Source organism: Cyclopterus lumpus, chromosome 11 (genome assembly GCF_009769545.1).
Source record: "Cyclopterus lumpus isolate fCycLum1 chromosome 11, fCycLum1.pri, whole genome shotgun sequence".
Classification (NCBI taxonomy): Eukaryota; Metazoa; Chordata; class Actinopteri; order Perciformes; family Cyclopteridae; genus Cyclopterus; species Cyclopterus lumpus.
This window is the reverse complement of record NC_046976.1, coordinates 15,150,754-15,172,963: the sequence shown is the minus strand read 5'-3', so window position 1 is coordinate 15,172,963 and position 22,210 is coordinate 15,150,754. Positions and strand designations below refer to the sequence as shown.

Sequence of the window (22,210 nt, the reverse complement as noted above, 5' to 3'; positions counted from 1 at the left end):
TTTCTATTTTCTACTTTTTGTATTTTTCTATGTAGTTTGATTATCATTTTTTTTATGTTTTTTTGTGATTTATGATTTATATTCGACTCATCTTCTATATGTCTTGAATTTAATGTGTATTAATAAAAATGTCGGCCTATTGCTAAACTGAACATGCCTGTATTCCCGAAAATGTATTATATGCATATTATATAGTAGTTTATGGATCATAGTTTTTCCAGACATTTAATGTGATTTATGATATATATTTGACTTTTTTATCTAATAAGCTAATTTTATATTGATCTTGATGCTTCTGGTTCCTTTTCATAAAGGCATGCTCTGTCTGGAGTATCAGTTCAGCTCTGTTCTGATTGGGCCAATTGATGATGATGATGATGATGATGATGATGGTTTGATCATGCCTGACGAAGGTCTCTATTAGATGAAACAGACACATTCAAATGTGCCGGGAGCGTTTTAACATGTGCAGATGTTTTGTTTGATTCTTGCCTCGGTTTGATTTTTTGATGTGTTACACCACACACTGTTTATAAAAACAAACTGAGCCTCTTTATTTCACTGAACTTTATTTTCCTTTTCCTTTACTTCGACGGCAGCATTGTCTTAAATAACCTTAACCTTTGTACAAGTATAGTACATTGTTTTTCTCCTCCGAAATGCATTACTTGTGTGTGTGTGACATCATGAATGTGCTTGGGTGACTCAGAGAATACGGCACATGTAATGCTGCTCAATGTTAGCATTATTTAGGTGTGTGTGTGTGTGTGTGTGTGTGTGTCTGTGTGTGTCTACTTTTAGTGCATGAGGATGATTGCTCATATCATTGCATTTTTGTGCAGCTATTGGCATCAGGTTGTACTGAGGGTCAACATGATATGTCACATAAATAACTTGCATATTGATACCTACCCCCCTACACATTTCCACCTGAGAACAAATCACCGTTCACATTCTTAGATTAGTCGAAGCAAACAATTTTACGGAGGAGAGAGCAGATATTTGCTGTTGCATATACAAAGTGTGAGCAGGACGTGGAAGCTTTAAATCGTTGGGTGATATTAATGATAGCATAAGCAGGAGGTGGTGCAGCACACAAGCAATGGACAGTGCCGCTTCAGTTCACGTACACAACTATGTTCAGGACTCCAAATCCCAGTTTTCCTACAAAATAGTGCTACAGGATCTCTCAGGTGTGTAAAAGGATGTTTGAATCCATGTAAATAAACTAAATTGAAAATACATCGTTAGTCAATATCATGCAGTTCAATTCACTGCCATTTATACGGCACAACAATCTGAACAACAATACAAACTGATACAACTAATACACACTGTGCTGAATGGGCAAAGTTAAAGGGAAAATCCACACAAAATCAGAAGTCACGTGCCATGAGCGGACTTTCTTTTGTAACATTACGGAACACGGGGGTGAAGTCAATATTTACTTTTGGTTTCACATGGGACACGAACGGCAGTCTGCTGGGTGAAAGTCCTGTATTAGTTTGAAATACAATACCAATATTTTTATCCTGGCGACTGCGGGGCTGCAAAGGACTCATTAATCTTTCTTTGAGATATTACAGATGGGCAATAAATACAAATTTGAGAAATTAATGCAGATGTATGCTATTAATTCACAGTCATTAGATCGCAAACCCAACTGATCACCTTTTGGACATTTTTGAGCAATGTGTTAGATATTGCTCTCCTCTCGGAGCCGGATTAACCTGCTAAAGGGGCCCAGGGGGGAAAATGAGCTGTATGAGCATTAATGTATCACCCATCTGTGCATCCATAGTTTGATTTGAATGCAGAGATTTCCATTATGAATTGCAGAAATGTCCTCATATCCTTGAAAATGCTCCACGGTTGCTGTCACAGTCTCATGACCTGTTCATCAGCACAAACTGCCTCTCTACTGTTCAACTTAAGGAGAAACTGGCTCAAGTTCACACAATAAACTGAGCTGCAAAATGTTATAGAAATGGCATATGTCAATTCAGCATTTGCAATAGATTTTCCCTTTAAGACCAAACAAAGTTGTCCACCTGATACATCAAAGCCACTACTAGTTCACAATATGATGGATCTGACATGCTGGTAAAATTCATGTTTTACATGAGAATCATCAGAAAGGCATATGGGTCTATCAGTACACCAGTTACACCATCTTGAACATCTTTTTATGTGCTTTTCCTTCTACACCAAAGGCTAAGTTTATACATCCAATCTGCTCTAGTGTTGCTACTTCCACTACAAATTGAACACACAAATACATATCTCAGTGATTGTCATCCTCATCCACAATGACAAGATCCAGAGAACCAACAAATAATACATCTTTTTGAACTCATACCACTTGTATCGGTGTTACAGCATGCAAGCTTCAAACAATGTGCACTTTCGTTGGAGATCGCTCTCATTTCAGTCAGTGCAAAGAGGCGAAACTGGCACCTTCGTGGCCCCCGGCTTTGGAGCCGGGGCCAGCGTCCGGAGAGGTAGGGGAAACGGGGACGTCGAAGGAAGGGTTGGCAATATGCAACGCCGCTCGTTTGCTTTTCTTTAACCGAGTCTTGGCGTGACGTGGCGCAGAGGTATCGCCTCGGGAGCCAGCAGCGTGGCGGGCCCCACATCTCGCGGAGAGCTCCGACGAAGGGTCAGAGTTCACCGCCGGGCCGTCGTCTCGGCCGGTATGAGCCGAGTGAGGTTTCCCCTGAGGACACGAGGTGGACAGGAGCGGAGGGATCGCGGCCGACTCCAGCAGACCCTGTGTGCACTGGAGATGCACGAGAAAGAGGAAAGGAGGGGAAAAAAAGACAAGAACTGATGAGACGAGCCAGTGAAGTTATCAGGGCGAACAGCAGGGCGGTGAAAAGCACTTCAGTGAACGCATCAACAGCCGTGCAAGACGAATCACAGGCAGGCTGGGCCACACCGAAGCTGGAGTTTCATGCTAGAGATCTGCATGTGGATGCACATTGGACCTGGGGAATCATATTTATTTGTTAGTATTGCACTTTTAATGAAGTGTGCTGGTTTGATTTTAAACTGCACCGTTGATGTTGTTTCGAGCCACCTGGAAATGCTCAAGTCTGTCAAACTCTATGCACCCGGTGTTTTTTTTTAACGAGAGCTTTCTGTGGATGTATTCCTGCCGTGGGATGATGTCACCTTTGCAATGCTAGGCATATACATGACCATATGTATGACCTGGGTGCATCGCGCTTTACATTCCTCAGAGCAACTTTGTTTACATTCTTTCTTTTTACATTGTGAAACCGAGCGACGGCGATCTGCACACACACGTAGAGGTTAATGCTGTCATTTGTGGGGCTAATTTATTTTGTATGAATCCAAAGTGCTTTAAGACATTAAGACAAGACATAGAAGAAACACAAGACAATGTAAAGACACACATAAATAGGTGTTGAAATTATTGAAACAAAGTGAAATAAAAGATTAGAATAAACTAAAATAAAACGGTGCCGCTACACTGTAAGATATTAATAAATAGACCAAAGTTTAAGTTAATAAAATACAGCAGCAATCTTAAACTCTAAATCAAATTGGTATTGTTTCTGGCCACTTGATGAATGCAAGTCCACTATTTGTTGTCCTTTTAACTTTGTAAACGCTCCTTCACGTTCACTAGCTAGTCGCTAATTTGGTCTTTCTGCTGTTTGGTGCTGGCCTGATTGCGTGCAATGGGTTTATCAGAGCGTTTCCACTGAAAACATCTGCCTTCTGCTGCGGCTGCAGACAAAGCTTTATATATACGAGCAGCGAGTAAAGCAGTAAAGTTGTGGACCATAAAACCCAAACAGTGAGCCGAAAGAAGCTAACACGCTACATAGAACTGCAGAGTTTGCGGCATGGGCGCCCTCTTTCACACCGCACGTGCACGTGTGTAATGTTGACATACAAAGTATTGAACGGTGCAGCTTTAAACCTCGCTTTTGGCCTGATTTTAAGTCTCGAAGCTTTAATACACTCACAGTTTTAATAATGGATAAGCTTCAAGAGCATAAAGCCTCAGGGGTCATTTTTTATTCAAAACGAATAACCTGCCAGCTCACTATTCCATGTGTAAAACGCTCTCTGTGAGCTCAGTTTAAAGGGAAGGTAAATATGCTTTAATTGCAGGTAAATCAAATGTGTCCTCATCTTTGAGGACACATTTGATTTACCTGCAATTAAAGCATATTTGAACAACTCTGCTCGCCCTTAACTTCAAACAATAATGTATCCATCGGATATTATAAGTACCGGTTGATCCCCCCACATGTCTTTGTACTGATAGGTTTTCTTACATGACATTGACAGGAGACGCTGCTCTCGCTTTCCCTTTCTCTAAACAGGCTTACGAAGCTCACGCATCACTTTTCCTGCACTAACATTGGCTAATCAGGCGGCGCAGAACACCACAAAGGCCAAACATTTCACCCGCTTGTGTTGGGGTCGGGACACAGGCAGAGAAACAGACAACATACAGAACAGTTAGGGCCGAGTGAATAGACACGAACGCCGTGTTTGTCTGCAGCTTTTCTTCCCTTTGGAAAAATCCTTCTATACTCCAGTGTGCAAACCGTACAATGAGAGAGAGACACACACACACACACACACGCACGCACGCACGCACGCACGCACACACACACACACGATGAGATGCATGGCCAAAAATGCATGTTTTATTATTTTTACATTTCAGATACCGACAATATAGAAATATGTATAGAAACAAGATGGACAAATCAAACACGTAATAAAAGCATGAAGGGAGACAACGTTGATCGGCTTGATGCAACACAAATAATTTGGCACAATGACTTACAAATATGAGACAGTAGAAAGTGAACCAACCAACACAGAATACAAACAACGAACGTTCTTCACAGCTTCACCAATGCATCAACTACAATTCAAAAGGGCTATTTTTACTCTATTATTTACAATGAATTTCAGACTAGAACTGTTACTCTGGTGTGAACACAACAAAAAAAAGCCAAGCAGCAGCTGCTCTACCCGTTGATAGGAGCACTGTGGCTCAGACTGCAACTCCATCTGAACCACAGTTAACGTATTGTAAACAAACTCTCCAGGCATCCTTTAATACCCTTTACTTTTCAGAGAGGGCAACAAGAGAAGAGGAGGACGAGCTGGAAACAGCATCTCTGAGTCTTCACTTCTTCCATCTGCTGCTCTCCTCCTCTCGTAAAAACACACAGAGTCGACAAAATACTGCACATGACAAAACACTGAGGTGTAGCTTGTGGTTTAAAGAAAAAAAAAGTGACAACAGTAGATGACATAAAAATACATATAGTGAAAAGTATCCCTGTTGCTAATTAAAATAAGAAAAATGTTAACCTGATTTGTTAATTTCCATGAGGTAAACAAGACTGAGCTGTTCAGGAGCGTGAACTAGGCAGCAGAATAGCTCAACTTTTTATGAAACAAGCTTATTTGCGTCTGTGAGATGAACGGATTGATACCACTCTTACGTCCGTAAGCTAAATATGAAGCGGCTGCCAGCAGCCGCTTAGCTTAGCTTAGCACAAAGGGCGGAAACAGGGTGTGACTAGTTAGTCTGGGGTCTGCAAAAGAAGGACAACATGTGCCAACTTTTGAAGGAAGAAATAACACAATCTTCCTCGAAAAAACAAGTTGAAATCTGAGGCATTATAATGCACGCCTGCTCAATTCAACACACTCAGGGGTTTCACTGAAAAGCCTTACCTAATCTAGTGGCTAATGTTAGCGAACCTGAAGGGATATTGATGCGTAACCGACACAGCAGAGTCAGTTTGCTGTCTCAGTTGTGTTTGACTTGTCTCTATTGATGCTTTGGCAAACTACCACTTGCCTGGTGGCCGCTGTTAATCGGCGAGCTTCAACACAAGACATGAGGTTGATATTGATCTCACACTCTGAAAATAAAGCTAATTTGCAAAAAGGTTATTCTCTTTAACCTGCTTTTCAATCTGATTAAAAACCAATTCAAATTGTGCAAGTTAACCCATTTAAAAAAAGGTCTTGTTTTCACTGAGAAAGGTAATGAATACCAAAGCTCTGACTTTAGTGTAAATAGAGTATATGTGGGGGTTAACCCATACACAACAGGCAGCAACAGGCAGCAGACAGATGCTGGGTTGGAGCTACAGTAGGCGACAAGGCTTCTGTCAAGCAGAGGAAGAGTTTTGGTGGGAGTGGGGGGGTGCAGGCACAGGAGAGGGGGATTCCTGCAAGCCAAAAGGCAGCTGGGAAGATCCTCCTACCACGTTTCTAGTGGCCAGAGTGGGCAGCTCGATGTCCACACCCGCTGTCTGGACAGATTCATCCCCGGGCAGGAAACCTCGTCTGTCGATCAAGCTGAATAAAGAAAAAAAGAAGAAGACAGAAACAAGGAAGATCAGTCATTGGGTGTGCACGTTCCCCTTTTAGTCTCGCTATCTAGCGTACCCTTGTTGATGGATGCTCACTGAACATCATGCTAACAGACTGCATTGGGAAGAGAAACTGCAGAACTAGGACCCAGCTGTATGTAATATGTATCGATCATTTCAGGGAATTTAATTGAAACAAATAAACTAAATTAAATTAATGAGAAATGTCAAACACTGTGTGGTGGATTAATCAAACGTGTCTCTGATTAAGAAACCTGACTTTGGGTTCTTCCTTTTGTATTTTCAGATGCATTGAACTATGGTGCCGGTTTTCATGAATATTAAACACATCATAAAAAATACAATATTTGTCTATGTTTGGCATAAAAGGTAATACACAAAAGAAATGTCTCTAATAAAATGTGCACGCAGAAACAAGTAACAACACATATTGTAAGTGACATTATAGTAATATTCAAATGGTTTTGTAAATATAATGTCTTAACCAATACAGAAAAGTATCTGTCATTTGAAATAATTATCTGTCATATGTTGAATTCTAAATTTAAAACAAGCCATCAATTGAATCAATTGAAGGGAAAAAAGAGTAACACAACCAAATGTAGGACTAACCTGGGTGACATGGGTCCACAGAGCACAGAACAACAGTTGATAAATATGTTTTTATGACTGTATGGGTTGGTGACATCTTCTCCACTCTTCCCTGACCAGGAGCCTTTAATCTGCAACAATATATAAAACATATTTGCTTTGCAAATGTTCAGTTTTTAATTCAAAATGCATTTCATTAGATTTGAAATTAGATTGATTGACAAAAGTATTCATTAAGTCCAAAAATGTTTAAAACAAATCTTAGTGACCACTTGCAAACATATATTTTCCTCTACAATTATACTTGTGTACAGTTTGTACACATTTTTCATGTGCATTTCTGGAAATTCAATTCAAAATGTGATATCAATGTAATATAGTCAATGTAATATTATTTTAGAAATATTTCAGATTGTCTTACTGTACCACAAAACACCAAAGGTCTGTAATTGCAGTGTAACAAATTCAACTCACATCTTCATTAGTGGTCAGGTTGGAAGCAACCAGGTAAGTATGGAAGCCCGAGAGGCCCAAGATGGACCAGACTGAGAAGAAACATATCACCAGCTCCACTGCAGTGAAAAGTTGAGTCAAGGAGAGCATCAGTATTTTGAAGGAGGGATAAATCAATAAAACTCAATGTCAGAAATCGTAAAACACATTTTTGGTTAAAGGATATCTGCCCGGACTCTCTTGCAGAGCAAACACCAGGCCTTTTCCACCTTGAGCCCCTGAAAGAGAGCATAAAATAACACTGGCTCTAAGTGTATTTCTCAGGCCATTAAAAAGGAAAATGTGTGCGTTTGCCAAAACCAACAGATCACAATCAATCTAAAAACTAAAAAAGCATTCTGTATATTTTCCTTATCAGGCACCTAACCTGCTCTAATAACCCCGCCCGTCTGTATAATAATTGATAACACACCTGGCTGTTTGAGCCAGGTGTGTTATCAATTATTATAAGTAAGATCCGGACTGTTTTCAACCATGTAAAAAAAAAAAAAAAAAAACACAAGTGAACCAGAGCAAAAACACATACTTAGTGCTAGATGTGTGGTCACACAGCCGAAGATGAATGCCGTCAGGAAGGAGAGCGACACAATGAAGGTGTAGAAGAAGCGGTAGTTGCGTTTCCCCACACAGTTACCCACCCAAGGGCAGTGATGGTCGAATCGCTCTGAAAGAGAAACGCACCAAAAGAAGAATTCATCACTGACATTCTGATTTAAATACTCATACAGTTGTGAGAATTACAATTGTCGAGTCTGAACTGTACTTAATGGGATCATGTTCACTGTGACCCTATGAGGCCCTATTTATCATTCATCATGTGTAAATGTCAGCGTGTTGGTGTGTGTGTGTTTTTGTACTTCTATCTCGGTGGGGACTTTTACCTGAGTGCACACAGACCCATTGGGAATTTCAAAAAGTACATTTTTCAAAAGTGCATCTTTCAAAAAGTACATTTTTCAAAAGTGCATCTTTTAAAAGTGCATTTATCCAAAGGGCATTTTTCAAAAGTTCCTTTTTTTTAACTTTTGTATATAACAATCATAATGTTGTGTTATGTTACTTTTCATATTGCTATGTTTGTGTACTTTTTGTGTTTTGATGCATTGGCCACAATTGGTTAGAAACTTTAATGTCAGTAAAGTCACATTTAATGGAATGGATGGAATGGACTTGATTTGAATTGAATTGAGAGATGGATAGATTAGTATCCTATTTCAACATTTCAGCTGTTAATTTTCATGCCTATTTTTGTCAACCAGATCATATCCCCAAACTGGTCAAATATGTTGTGAAGGTCCACGTGTGTGTGCGTGTGCCCACAGCTCACCCACACAGTTGTCACACAGGCTACAGTGGGAGGTGCGCGGAGGACGGAACATCTTGCAGGTGAAGCAGTACTTGAGCTTCACCACCTGCTGGTTGATGAGGACTTCCTTGGTGCGTGGTGGAGGCCGATAACTGGTGTTTCCAGTGTTGTCTGCAGTGGAGATGACAGTACATTGTCAAACAAAATGTCCAAAGCATTTCCTTAAATACAGGTAGGTAAATATTCAATACTTAAGTCAGAATCGGTTTCAAAAAAATAGCTGGAACAACAGTACAGTTTGGTAATATGAACATCTTTCCTCATCACTGCCTAAACTTTGATCACGAGTCGACGTTAACAAGTTGCACATGAGCAAACTTGAGACATGAAGGTCAATATATATATATATATATATATATATATATATATATATATATATATATATATATATATATATATGGGGGGGACGGGGACAAAATTGAGGCCATCGTTGAGTGTGGACCCCACTTATGACTGAGTTGTTCCTTACCAATCTGTTTTTCAATGTCTGCAGCCTCATCTGGTGTTGCTCTGGGCAGGATGCCAGGGTCAGTGAGGCTGGTCTGGAGCAAGGTGATGACCACAAATACAAAGAGGCCTCCTCCAATAACAGGTATGCAGCTGGTCAGGTGTTTGACCAGGAAGGGACAGCTGTGATATGGGGCAGAGACAGGTAGAGAGACGATGTATTACAATACATGTGGACCAAATCACAGGCTGGAGACTGAACCCCGTCTAATAGCATAGCCTACTTGTTTTACCCACCAGGGGATGTAGTTCTAATTAACAGTCAGTGTCTTTAATTGCCATCTGAAATCCATGGAGACAGAACACACAGAACTACACTGTACTAGAAATAATTCAAGCACTATTTCCAATCGTAGGACATGTTGGTCTTATTAACAGTTGCAAAGATTAATTACAATATTTATGCTCAACCAAAACAGGTGATATCCACACATTGTAAGGACAAACAGGAATGCAAAATCTTGCCAGACTACATAATGAAATCAGACCTTTTAAGTTGACATGCCCATTAGTACATGAAATGCTCTCATCAAACATAAATAAGGACATTTTATGAATCAGTCGAACCTGCTCTAAGGTTCCGCATACATCAAACACACCAGATATGAACACTTTGTTTTTAAAGTGAATTTAAATAGCTAGTTTCCCCTCGTACTGCTATAGTGGTGTGGAAGCTAACATGCATTGATGTCCCCATCCTTTAACGGTGGCTATATTCACCAGGACAACGACTGAACTCACAGGCATAATGGTGATATTAAAACACGAACTCACTCAAATATAAAGAATAATCCACTCGTGATGAGGATAAGGCCCAGGGTGAGGGGCAGGACCCCACTCTGCCGGGCCACTATGATCCGTCCATCGCAGTAGAAGCGATTCTTTCCCGGAAAAACTTGCCACTTTCTCCTCGGTCCTTTCGGCTCCTCTCTCTTGTCGCTTTCGGGTCCGAGGTGAGGCGGAGGGATCGGCGTCGGCGTCGGGAGTGCCCGGGGGTCGATTTGTTGATACTCGCAGTTCTTCATGGTTTCACGATGAAGTTTGGCTGCTCGGTCCCAATTCGGAGAACCGGGGCGGGTTTTGGCCGACGGTCGCCAACATCACCGGCGGCCGTGCTTGAAGCAGCCGAACAGAGCGAATGTAGTCATTCGAGGGAGAAAACACAACGCGTATATCCTCTACTACGAGTATCTTAGTTGTAAATAAACCCCATGCTCGAAATCACATCCGCGGTAACGTTACTTTCCTTATCACGCACTCCTCTTTAAATCTGTCCCCGGAGAGTCTTCGCATACCTTCAGGCACTGGGCCACTGGTCATCGTGAGCGTGTTAGCGTTCAGACAAATCAGCGGACTATTTAACATCAGCAAACCCAAAATACAGTTATCATTGCTAGCGTGTTAGCTCGCGCGTCTTGCACATGATTGCAACCCCCTTTTTGGTTTTCTCCACGGGTCCCGTGTGCATAAATCTACAGGAGCGCTACACTATGTGTTTTAACTCATATTAATGTCCTACAAAAGAGTGCCGACAAATTGGTGGGAAAGTATCGGTTTAAGCTACGCTGTCAAAAAACGAGTCGTTCGGTGTTACGGTTTATCTGGCGACTTTCAGCCAAATGCGTCCGTTGTTGTCGTAGTTACAGGCAGCATTTGGAAAATAGGAAGAGAACAAACACGCAGCTGTCCTCGTGAATGCCGCATTGTTTAATTTGCATATTATATATACAATATATATCAGAGGGTTTGACACTGTATAAACAAAATTAAACAATACGGCCTTCACGAAGACAGCTACGTGTTCTCTTCCTATTTTCAACAGCTGTCATAACTACGAAAACAACAGGCGCAATCCGCTGAAAGTCGCCAGTTAACACGGTCGCTTGTTAAATCATAACACCGGTCAAACCAGCTGTTGTCAAACTTTACACAAAGAAAAGGTTTTCATTTCCGGTTAGTGCTCTTTCAAAATAAATGTAATATTCATTAACGCATTTCGTTTGAGGGTTGATGATGATCATGATGGCTTTTGTACAAACATGATAGCCATATAATGCAAAAAAAGGCTCCTTGCAAGGTATAATATTTGTTTCCATAAATATACGTCCAAAGTAATATCCGGTATATCAACGGCCACTGTGTGTGACTTGATGCAGTCGGAAAGCGACGGAGATTAAACAAGATAACAGCTGGGAGTTATGCCCAGTTATGCTTGCCTGCTGATACTTGCGTTGACCGCTGCTTCACTCAATTCATTTCTTATAATTAATTTATTGGTTATATGTAACTTCAAGTAACACTTTCTATGAAGCCCATGTATGACAAACATATAATGCCTCATGACCTGACGATGGAACTGTATACGTATAGTTATAGAGAACTCGTAAATATTCAAAATTATTTGTAACAATAATCATTATAAAGCATTTCGTAATGATTTAGAAAGGTCAAGCATAAGAATACTTCCTAGTTGTTGGTCACTCACTAACATCTGTTTTTGCAAGGACCGTGTGTATTTTAATTCCCATTGTTATACGTTATAATACATATATTAAGCATCATAATCACTGTTATAATACATAACACACTATTTTAACAGTCAGTTGGAGGCTTGAAGTGAAGTAATGGCATTGTTTAGGTGTAGGCAGATATTATAAAACCTGGTTATAAGTCACTATACATGTTCATATTTTGCTTAAAGTAAAGTAACATTGACTAGTTTCAGCCAATTTAGTGCGTTTTTTGGGGTGGGGGGAATTACATAAATGTCCATCATTCATTCGTGTCACACTGTCGTAATCGTGATTATTGTTGTAAAGCATTATGAAAATTGCCATAAAAACTATCATAGTATATGTCATAAAAAATTGGCATGGTTTTGTAAACTTACAATGTCAACGTAGCTTTCTCTTTCGCCGTGCGCGTGAAGGATACATTGTTCTTATCAGAACTTGGCGTGACACCAGCATGGGTATTATGCAATTATGGTATAAAGTTAAAATGTCGACCTCCTCTGTCAATTGCTACGTGACGCAAAAATACATCATTGAAAAAATTACAGTAACGATTTTACTTCATAACCGGAAGTCCGACATCCTGTTCCAGCTACCTGGTGCTTCTCCTCCACCTTGACGCTCAGGTACGGAGCAGGTAGACAACTCGACAGAAACGGACACTTTGTGTTGAGTTGATACACGGGACGTTCAAAAAGGACTTCAAACCGGCATGTTTAATGCGTTTAAGACGACGGTAGTTCGGAAGTCAGTCGCTGGACGCAGCGTGTAAACTGTGAGTAGGCGAAGTGAGTTAAGTCCTCTAATGGAGGAAAGGGTCGCCATGAAAATAAAAAAAAAACTCATATAATGTTACACGAAAATGCGTGTGGCTGAGTGTGTGTCAAACGGTGACGTAAATGAGTGAAAACTATTGTGGGAAAAAAACAAACATATTATGTTCATTTTAGTTGTCGGTTTATTAGCTGTGGGCTAATAATAACTACATGGTATAGCTTCTGTAAACATTGGTTTCAACACATGACGTCACGGAACGCCAAACACTATTTGAGGATATGATAAGTTTAAGCTCTTTATGTTGTCAATAAATATGTATACACGGTAAAACAGTAGCAACTGTAAATTCAGACTCAATGAGATCTTTTATTGAATTCGGCATCCACCCATCCGACAAAACAGATACAATAATACATGTCATTTAGCTGACGCTTTCATCCAAAGCGACTTACAATCATGTTACATTCATACACAGCTACAGGGAACAATTCAGGGTTAAGTGTCTTGCTCAAGGACACATCGACCAGGGCGGGGATTGAACCACCAACCCCCTGATTAAAAGACAGACCTGCTAACCACTGACCCACAGTTGCAGATGCATGCTTAACTATAAACTAAAGTTTTAAACAAATATTTAAATATATATGCAATAGTGGCATTAAAATATTTAAAATTGAACTTTGTGTAATTGAGTTTATTCAGTGCAGTGTAAACACGGGATATGGGTTTGCACTAAGCAAAACCCACTAAGCGAACTGATATATGGATTATATGGAATTATTGTTAACCTTTTCACGTCATATTTATAGATTTTCTTCATTTGACAGTCAACAGATTAGTTTATTTTTAGAAATCCCCCTGACATCACACAGTGACTGCGTGCTCACACATCATCCGGAGAACCAATTGGGTCACTTAACCTGCCACCTGGGGATAGTAGTTTCGAAGATTAGTTTTGAAGAGAGATGCCCTCAGGTGGTCTCCAGTGATTTTAGTTTTTGCAAGCTTTGATAACTTGTTCAGTGATGCAATTTCCCCCACTGTCTCAGCGCGAAGTTACACCTCCAATTGAACTAATTTTCTCTCATTGCTTGTACAGATTCTGGGGTCAGTAAGTCATGTCAGCCGGCAGCGTTGGCAGTCTGAAGCACAGCCAAGGGCCTGGCAGCTATAGGCATCGAACTAGCCGGAGCAGCAGCCAGAGGTCGTCCTATGAGGAGCGCTGTGTTGACCCAGTGGAAGACAGGCTCCCCACCCCAGACCCAACGTTAGTCCACAAAGCTCACCTGAAAGATGCCAGTGGGAAGGAGTGTGAGACCATTGGCTTCATTCCTGGCTCAGCTGACCCGTCCTCTGCGACACAAAGCTGCAATCCCTGCTCTCCTCAAAGGGGCTGTAGGACCTTTGTGTGCAGCGTGCTCACCTGCGGCCTGTATCGGGTCTGCCAGCGTTCCATCCTCGCTCCGTGCCTGGCGCCAAACGAGAGCTCCCTAGACGAACCAGAGAAGGTGAGCCTCCAGTCTGTGAACCCAGAAGGCAACAAAGAGGAAGACGGTACATACTGGCCAGGGGACGTCCGCATCGCTGGAGTCAAAGTTGACAGTCCAAGAGAGTGCTTGGAAGTTGAAACTGAATCTCCCACATATGGGCCTCCGTCTTGTGGTCAAACACAGCCCAGCCACCCGTCTCTGCATGAGTCCATGATGTTCTATGACTGGGAAGATGGCGAGGAGGACGTGGACTCTCTGATTACTAAGAAGCTGCTGGAGCTCTACTCTGAGTATCAGATCGAAGAGTTGGCCAGGTGCACCACAGACTCTGTGTTTCTGAAGAAGAGCAAGGCCATCAACCACCTCATCAACTCGCTGGCAGAGGAGCACAAAATGGGTGAGCAGGAGGCGGAGTGCCGGCTGGTGCGCGGCATCATCCGCATCAGCACTCGGAGGAGCACCAAGAGGAGGCCACACACCTCCAGGAGAGAGAGGACGCTGTCGGACAGCGGGAATGAGACAATGAGGGAGGGCGATTCCTTTTCATTAAGCAACAACAGTGAGTGATGGTTTGTTTCACGTCATAAGTCCAAAAAATATCGGCATTGCCTCTGAAATGCCATTCATATGCTTTTTTGCCATCAAGTGACCATCACTCTCTTTTACTCTGTCTGCTAAAGATGATTACAAATCAAATCCAAACATCCAAATATCTGAACTGACCTCCTCGGACAAGTGTGCCAGAGATATGTGGAGGACCAATGGAGGTAAGAAATCTGTCTTTTATCATGTTATTACAAACACAGTATACTGCTACATTCATATACCTCATCCGTTTTTAATGAAAGTTGGATGTAACTTGAATAGCGTGTCATTCACTTATTTTATTTCCAGTAGTTTGATTAGTGGCTTTGAATAATGTCCATGTTTATTTTTCCATAAGCTGTTATAACAAGGGAAGTCCTTGCCAACAGTGGCGGCCCTCATAGGATTTATCTCGCAGCATAAACCTAAGTTTGTTTTCATCAGAATTAGCCAGTTTGATTTCCTGATCAATTCTGTTCCGATTTTTAGCATCCGCTTTTATTTCAGATGAAACAACAAGTCTGAAATTGAAGGATATTAAGAATTTGGTTTTGCCAGATGTTGCCGTAAAATCAATTTATTACATTATTTTTGTTCTTTATGAAATACTTTTGGTGATAGAATGTCTCTATTCAGGTTCAGGGCCCTATTTCTCGTACCTGGCTAACGTAGTTAGCGGGATAATTTTACGGATGAGATTACACACAAGTCAGGGTTTTCGGTTCCAAGAAGCAAGTTTGGCAAAATCACCATAGCAACACATCCAAAAATGTTAACCTGCTCCAGCGCAGGCTCATTCAATCTAGCTGGATAAACTGGCCACTCCCCCGGAAGAAAATGGCAGCTCCCTTCCTCAGAGATCCCATTTATGAAGGAGTGATATTAGTTAGATTAGCGTTTTATAGGGAGAGAGCTCATCGAGAACCCCAAGATCCGTTATCACGTGATGATGATTTTGAGCGCTATTGATTCTGTCCTCATGGAATCATTTATTAAAGACCTTCTGTACATTGAACACCACACGCCGCAGCATTGACTGTCTCACAGACTGTATGCAGAGCCTTGTGGTACATTGTTGTACAGTGTGGTACATTGTTGTACAGTGTGGTACATTGTTGTACAGTGTCGGCGATGCAGAACATCTGGAAAGCCTCTGCATGCCGAGCTGTTCGTAAAGTTTATTTAGCCCTTAAGAAACTTCTGGATGTGTTCATTACGTTCCCTGGCCATGTCCCAGTAAATGCAATAACAGTTCTATATGGTCATCTCCACATACATGAATATACACATATATATTATCTACTTGTTCTGAAAGAGTTGAGATAGTTATTTTAGATCTCATTGGATGACACATGCCATTAAAGCCGACTGCCAGCAGGCACATTTATAGAATGAGGCACTTAAAATTAGCCGATACATTTTCCCAACACTTATGCTGCGCTCACACTAAAAGCGTTGCGAGTATATTCCATGGAAGTCAATGCACAGACAAATGGATGCGAATAAAGAGGATTTTCATCTAGACGTAGTTGGTGAAAGTCACCAAGCTGTGTGAGCCTACGGGTGATGTTATGTATAAATATGTATATATATATATATATATATATATATATATATATATGATATTAATGTTATGAACCCAAACACGAGGGCGTTTGATGTTCCGACGTTTGCCGTCAGAGGTTTTAGACACAAGTCTCGCTTGAATTTGAGAGCAAGACCGTCTTTTTCATACTCTCATCTTTTAAATACTGGACTCGTAACTTCTAGTATTTAAATTGTAAAATCTAAACTCCCCACCCAGGTAGAAATGACCTCTGTGTCCTTCATGTGCCCTGTGCAGGTGTTTGACTTCTGGTGTTATTTTACAGTTTGCTTTGGTGTGATTACAACTATGCAATGACATTTCGTACTACACAACAAGTTTTCATGCACATTTGTAGAAAATATAAATATGGCCGATAAAAGGGATGTTTGATTTAGATTTGAAATTGTGTATGTTGCAGTTTAACTCGATAACAGTGAGTCAACACCAATTACCTCGACAAAAGTGCCTGGAAAAATGATCTTCTTCCATGGAGACCATTTTGTGATTTGTTAATGTTTAGTGTGTCGGCCATATCTAGTGCAGTAAACGTCCCAAATCACAAAAATATTCGTACGGCCGTCACCAATGGCAAACTGAAAATGTAAATCATTTCGGAGAAATTTGAATATTATACCGTGATGCTACACTGTAATGTGCAATGTAGGACGTGCAGGACGCTTTAACCATCCGTGCTCTTCCTCATGTAAACATTTGCAAAGCCATTTATCTCTTTAAACATTTGCTGAATCCAGATGTGCACCGAATAAAGTGAGCTATGAGAAGGGACATAGGAACTCAAGTGTTTCCATGGATAACTCATTTAAAAATATTTGTCTGAACAATAACTGTCGGGTCTGCATAGTAGCTATAACAGACATCAATGTGAATATAACATTTGTTAAACACTACAAATGTTATATTCACATTGAACCCTCAACGAAGACCAACCTGTTGGCCGTCTTTGCAGATGACAGAAAATAAATCCAAGTCAATATTAATATATTTTCCGGCATTGTCAAATCTCTGCTGCTATGGAGTATGGGTAATCTATCCAAGTGTGGGGTTAGGGATGTCTGCATCCCAAGCTGACTCCCTGGAAGTCCACAGAAGGTCCGCCTGAGGCCCCGTGGACTTATTGAATTGTGGATGCACATGTTATAGTTATGAGTCTGCAAGTGCCGTGAAATCGTTGCTTTTGCTGGCTCATTGCGTCTTTTCTTTGTGCATTACCAGCACCTGATGATCAATCAGGTGAATAGTGCGAAATCTTCGGCAGGAATGTGTATCAGGTGACTTGGGTGCGTCCTCACGCACGTGCCTGGAAACAAACAAAACTGGGGCCCTCAGGTAAAACCGTTGACCTCTTAAGCGCTCCAGCAGGGGAAAACCTTCACACGGTATCTTTAAGTCAAACAAGTGTTTTCACCTTTTTATGGAGAAAGGCCGATTATCTGCACACAGGGTCCAACGTACTCTTACCTTTTTAAAATATCTGAATATATATGAATGTGAAACGGTTTCTAGTTGCAGTGCACTGTGAAGAGGGAAGGCAGGATTGAATCTGAAGTATGTGTTTTGTTTTCTAGGTCATACTTCCAGTTGTCCAACAGCCTACTCGCCTTCTCACACTGAGACTAATTCTTCAGGTGTCCCACTCATTCTCACCTCTGTGAGAACATGATTCCTGCTCAACAATGGCCGCCTACGCTTGAATTATTATTTGTCCTGCTGTGTCCACAAGGTCACGTATGGGACGTTGAAAGCCGACACTACTTGCACAGGAGCCTCTGGCTGAGCCGAGCTCTTTGTCTTCTCCCACAGGTCTCGGCCGTGGGAGAAGAAAATGTGAATATTCATATTGTCTGAAGGACTTCAGTGAACTCAGGGCCCTGTGTGTCGATATTTATGTTTGATGAATATGATGTGCGCGTTTGAAGGATTGCTTGATTTGAGAGCTCGTCCTGCAGGCAGATATCACCAGCTGCTCTTTATGGCTCTTATTGTGTCCCGTTTAACCGTCCAACTTGTCCTTGAAGAAGAGTTGTGTGTTCATAAAAGATGACTCATTTTGGACGGTCATATTATACTGCTGTTATGCAAAGGACATTTAGATTTCGTTCTGTAAATTGAGTGTGTATGTAAATATATATATATATATATATATATATATATATATTGTTGTTGCACAAGGCTCTTTATATATACATATACATATACATATATATATATATATATATATATATATATATATATATATATATATATATATATATATATATATTAAGAACCGTGTGCTTATATATATTCTTGTTGCACATTTTCTATCATCTTGTAATTATCTTACATTTTATTTTTAAGTAATATGTGTGATTCTTCAATGCTTTCAATCCAGTGGTCATGTATCACATATTTACAGTCAGTGATTCCAGATGAATGATCAGAAATTATATTCTGGGAGTTTCTCATAATTTGCCATATTTCATATTGATGTAAAAAGCATAGTGTGGAATCACTATGAATGAATGAAGTAGCAATGTTTGGCTGGAAAAAAAAAGTTTTATAGTATGACTTCTAACTCTACGATTGGGGGGGATCATTATTATTAGTGTAATAACATGACCCTCATAAAGCAAATAGCTCTCCTATAAGGCGAAAGCCGGTTCGAGCTGCAGCTGGTCTAATATCATGGACTATGACTATAACGACGTGATTCTTACTGCCTTCCTGCTGTGTTTGCTCCAGGGTTCTGATGGGAATTTGGCCAGCTGACTCAGTGGAATTTATTCAGCTCTGTGTGCTTCTTATCAGCATGAGTTTATGAACTCTATTGTGACACCTTCAGTTCACACAGACAGGCCGCTAATCCACATGTTTTAAAACGTCTGTTATATCTGTCCAGATTACACTCTTGCCTCCCAGGATCTATCCTCTTGTGCCCCATTTTCAAGTTGCTTTTTTTTTCTTTCTTTTTTTTAAGTAATAATTTGAGAAAGAGATAATTTAAGGAACGTGACATCACTGTGTTGTTTTATTGTGTCAGGAACTGGGTTGCAGCATCAGGGTGGTTATAATGCAACTGGTGGGAAAACTGGTTGCTCACTTTTCCACCAAGAAGCAGAACATGATACGAGATTGACGAGGTGACTAATGTGTGTCCGTGTCATATATTCTGTATTATCCTAACGTACTTCATATTTCACCAAGCTGGCGGACTTGTCTGCTAAAGCCGAGCATTTCGTCTTCATTCGCACGTTAGATTTTCTCAGAAGGTTTCCTGGATTCCAAAGTGTGACGCTTGGGCCTCTCACCAGGTGTTTCATTTTGTATTTTCAGCAAATGATGTGTTGGCGGGTTCTTATATTGACACTAACTCATCTTTTAACTGATTTCTTGTTGTAAAAAAAAAAAAATAAAGCAAATGAAGTGAAACAAAAAGAACTTGTGTGCTGGTCATTTGCTGCATATGACCACATGAGGGAGTCAAAGTACTTTTAGTACTTTTAAAGTCAGGCCATGCCACTTCCAGTAGGACACTTATTATAGGATCATTTTTTCATAAGGAGAGATTTATATGCTTCCACAAAAGTCATACACTTTATAAAACTGAAGAAAGTATTACAATGTTTATTGAATGAGCTTTTCAACCAAGGTTCACTATAAAATGTGGTACAACAACACTTAACTCCCATACTGCTTCCTCACTGGGATCTCACTGCACAGACAACATCTCTGTTAATAAATGGAACATATTTGTGTTGCCAATTACTGGCTTGAAGAAGAGCTGTGCGACCAGGCCGTGGCTGACAGTCTGAATGGTGGAGGCTGCGAGAAGGACGTGAGTGAAGCGAGCGGCGTCCTCTGGGTGCAGGCGGTGGAGGACTTCTTGAAGAGCTCCAAGACCTTTCCGTTGGAGGCCTTCAATGAAACACAAGGCGCTCAATCCCTGAACAGCTGTAGCGAAAGAGGATCATTTTTCCGTTTAACCACATATCAAATCCAACTGGAAAACTGATAAGAAATTAGTTTTACCTGGGTTAAACACCAATGCCCCTTTTAGGTAAGCATACTCCACTGGACCGAGATCCAGATTCCACAGCTTGTGCAAGCAAGCTCTCAAGTTGTGAACTTCAGCAAGAGTTGGTAGGTCAGCCTCGTTTCCAGTGAGTCCTGGTCCAAGCAGAATCTTTCTAAGGATACTTGCATTCGCCACTTCAGTCACCTCAAAGACTATCTTTTTTTGGGCGAGCCCCAGAACAAATAGAGAAACCCAGCAGTGTCTTAACAAAGATGACTGATCTCCTGATGGAAGCTGACTGAAGGATGGTAAACCTCTCACAAAGCAGACGGTGTGGACCAGCACGGCGGAGGCCACTTGACCGGTGGCCTTCGGGTCCTTCAGGCAAACCGTCCGCCTCTGCTCACAGTGGCAGTTGTGTGCTGTGGCGTCGCGGTTCAGTTTGCCGTTGAGGTAGCGACTCTCGCTCCCGCTCAAGATGTTGTAAAGGATAGTGTGAGCAGGACGATCCCGGTAGCCAGAGCAAGAGTGGTGTGTAATCTCTTCCAGAGGAATCATTGTGTCAAGGGAAAAAAAAGTATCCGCAGGATGACTCCAGTGGACTCCACAAGCTCAGGCCCGACTGTGTTTATCCATGATGTGGCATACGGAAAAAGTGACCCTGGACTTTTCATGCAGACGGATGTGAGTCCTCTTCACGTGGCGGCGATGAGGCTATAGTTAAACTCCGCGGCGGGACATGGAAGGGAAATACAGACTGGCGGGGTGAATGACATTTATCATGTTTACTTCAGCCATTAACTCAGCCTCTCCCAGTCTATCAAGGACTGACGGGGTCAACGCACAGGATGCCACCTGACCCGTGTCCCAGTTACACCCTGGAACCGCATGAAAGGTCACTGGTACAAATTCTGGATTGATAAGTAAGGTTAACCTGACTGTTATAACATGAGATGTTCTGTTATGAGCATCTTGCACCGGATATAGGCAACTAACTATTTGGGAACGCCTCAAAAGCATGTTAATTAAAGTGGAATCCATTCATGGAAATTCCCCTGTAGATGAAGCAGTTAACTCTCGTCCAGTAGCAACTATGGATATCACGTTCTAACACATCAAATGTTAATAATACTTGTAACATCTGAAAAGGTATTCTTTGCTTTTTAAAAGGTATTCTTTGACATAACTGTTAAACTGGTACAAACCACACAGCTGCCTTTGTTGATGGCATCCATAATTGTAATTCAGGCTACAAGATATGAATATACAACATGTTGTCTTTGGAAAGTAGCCTATTACCTGTGAAGCCTTTAAAGAAGCCATATCAGGCAAAAACACCAACATTGTCTTGGGCCAACAGGTGTCACGATCATTGTCCTGGTATGGCAAGATAAACTGTTTGTTGTCAAAAATTTTAAAAATACATTAATAAAACAAAAGCCTATTTTAAGGCATACATTATATTGTATATGTATTTCATAATATATTATATTATAATGAAATACAAATCAAAACGTCAGTAGTCATTTCAGAATTGTATTCTACTAATCAAGCTACCTTTAACCTTTCAAATAGCCATTCTGACATGAAGGCAAGCAGATTATTATTTTCATTTTAAATTGTTAGTTGTTCAAATAAATAAAAAAGTAAGCTGTATCTCTGAATATTACTGTGGCTATCAACTCACGAGGGCAAAAGTATATGAATACATCAATTATACAATGGTATATTAAAAATGACAATGTGGTTTAAAAGGATATTTAAAATAAAATCTTATTTTGTCGCTTTCTTCTCTAGAATATTCTTCCCGGGCGCCTCAATCGCGCCCTGAACCAATACTCTCACTTAATTGGATATT

The 22,210-nt window shown here is 40.9% G+C and overlaps 3 protein-coding genes across 7 annotated transcripts; 1 reads left to right on the top strand and 2 right to left on the bottom strand.

The window, feature by feature from the left end:
• Nucleotides 1-559: 559 nt before the first annotated feature.
• Nucleotides 560-12,308, bottom strand: zdhhc18b (zinc finger DHHC-type palmitoyltransferase 18b). Of its 2 annotated transcripts, XM_034545804.1 has the most exons (10): nucleotides 12,275-12,308; nucleotides 10,159-10,499; nucleotides 9,347-9,507; nucleotides 8,839-8,988; nucleotides 8,038-8,175; nucleotides 7,678-7,729; nucleotides 7,473-7,575; nucleotides 7,020-7,129; nucleotides 6,279-6,372; nucleotides 585-2,779 (listed from the first exon to the last, which is right to left on the bottom strand). In XM_034545804.1, exons 2-10 carry the CDS (start codon nucleotides 10,407-10,409, stop codon nucleotides 2,432-2,434), a joined length of 1,407 nt encoding a protein of 468 aa, XP_034401695.1. In that variant the 5' UTR covers nucleotides 10,410-10,499; nucleotides 12,275-12,308; the 3' UTR covers nucleotides 585-2,431. The 2 variants fall into 2 exon arrangements, with proteins under 2 accessions (XP_034401694.1, XP_034401695.1); XM_034545803.1 differs by lacking the exon at nucleotides 12,275-12,308 and having other exon boundaries at nucleotides 560-2,779; nucleotides 10,159-11,202.
• A 200-nt stretch (nucleotides 12,309-12,508) lies between these two features.
• Nucleotides 12,509-18,463, top strand: kdf1b (keratinocyte differentiation factor 1b). The gene is made up of 4 exons (XM_034545252.1): nucleotides 12,509-12,672; nucleotides 13,774-14,723; nucleotides 14,845-14,931; nucleotides 17,924-18,463. Exons 2-4 carry the CDS (start codon nucleotides 13,793-13,795, stop codon nucleotides 18,016-18,018), a joined length of 1,113 nt encoding a protein of 370 aa, XP_034401143.1. The 5' UTR covers nucleotides 12,509-12,672; nucleotides 13,774-13,792; the 3' UTR covers nucleotides 18,019-18,463.
• A 1,568-nt stretch (nucleotides 18,464-20,031) lies between these two features.
• nr0b2b (nuclear receptor subfamily 0, group B, member 2b) lies at nucleotides 20,032-22,139 on the bottom strand. 4 transcript variants are annotated; one of them, XM_034545373.1, is made up of 5 exons: nucleotides 22,040-22,123; nucleotides 21,910-21,932; nucleotides 21,652-21,729; nucleotides 20,367-21,077; nucleotides 20,032-20,288 (listed from the first exon to the last, which is right to left on the bottom strand). In XM_034545373.1, exons 4-5 carry the CDS (start codon nucleotides 20,908-20,910, stop codon nucleotides 20,047-20,049), a joined length of 786 nt encoding a protein of 261 aa, XP_034401264.1. In that variant the 5' UTR covers nucleotides 20,911-21,077; nucleotides 21,652-21,729; nucleotides 21,910-21,932; nucleotides 22,040-22,123; the 3' UTR covers nucleotides 20,032-20,046. The 4 variants fall into 4 exon arrangements, with proteins under 4 accessions (XP_034401264.1, XP_034401262.1, XP_034401263.1 ...); XM_034545371.1 differs by lacking the exon at nucleotides 21,910-21,932 and having other exon boundaries at nucleotides 20,367-21,747; nucleotides 22,040-22,135; XM_034545372.1 differs by lacking the exon at nucleotides 21,910-21,932 and having other exon boundaries at nucleotides 20,367-21,729; nucleotides 22,040-22,097.
• Between the last annotated feature and the right edge of the window lie 71 nt (nucleotides 22,140-22,210).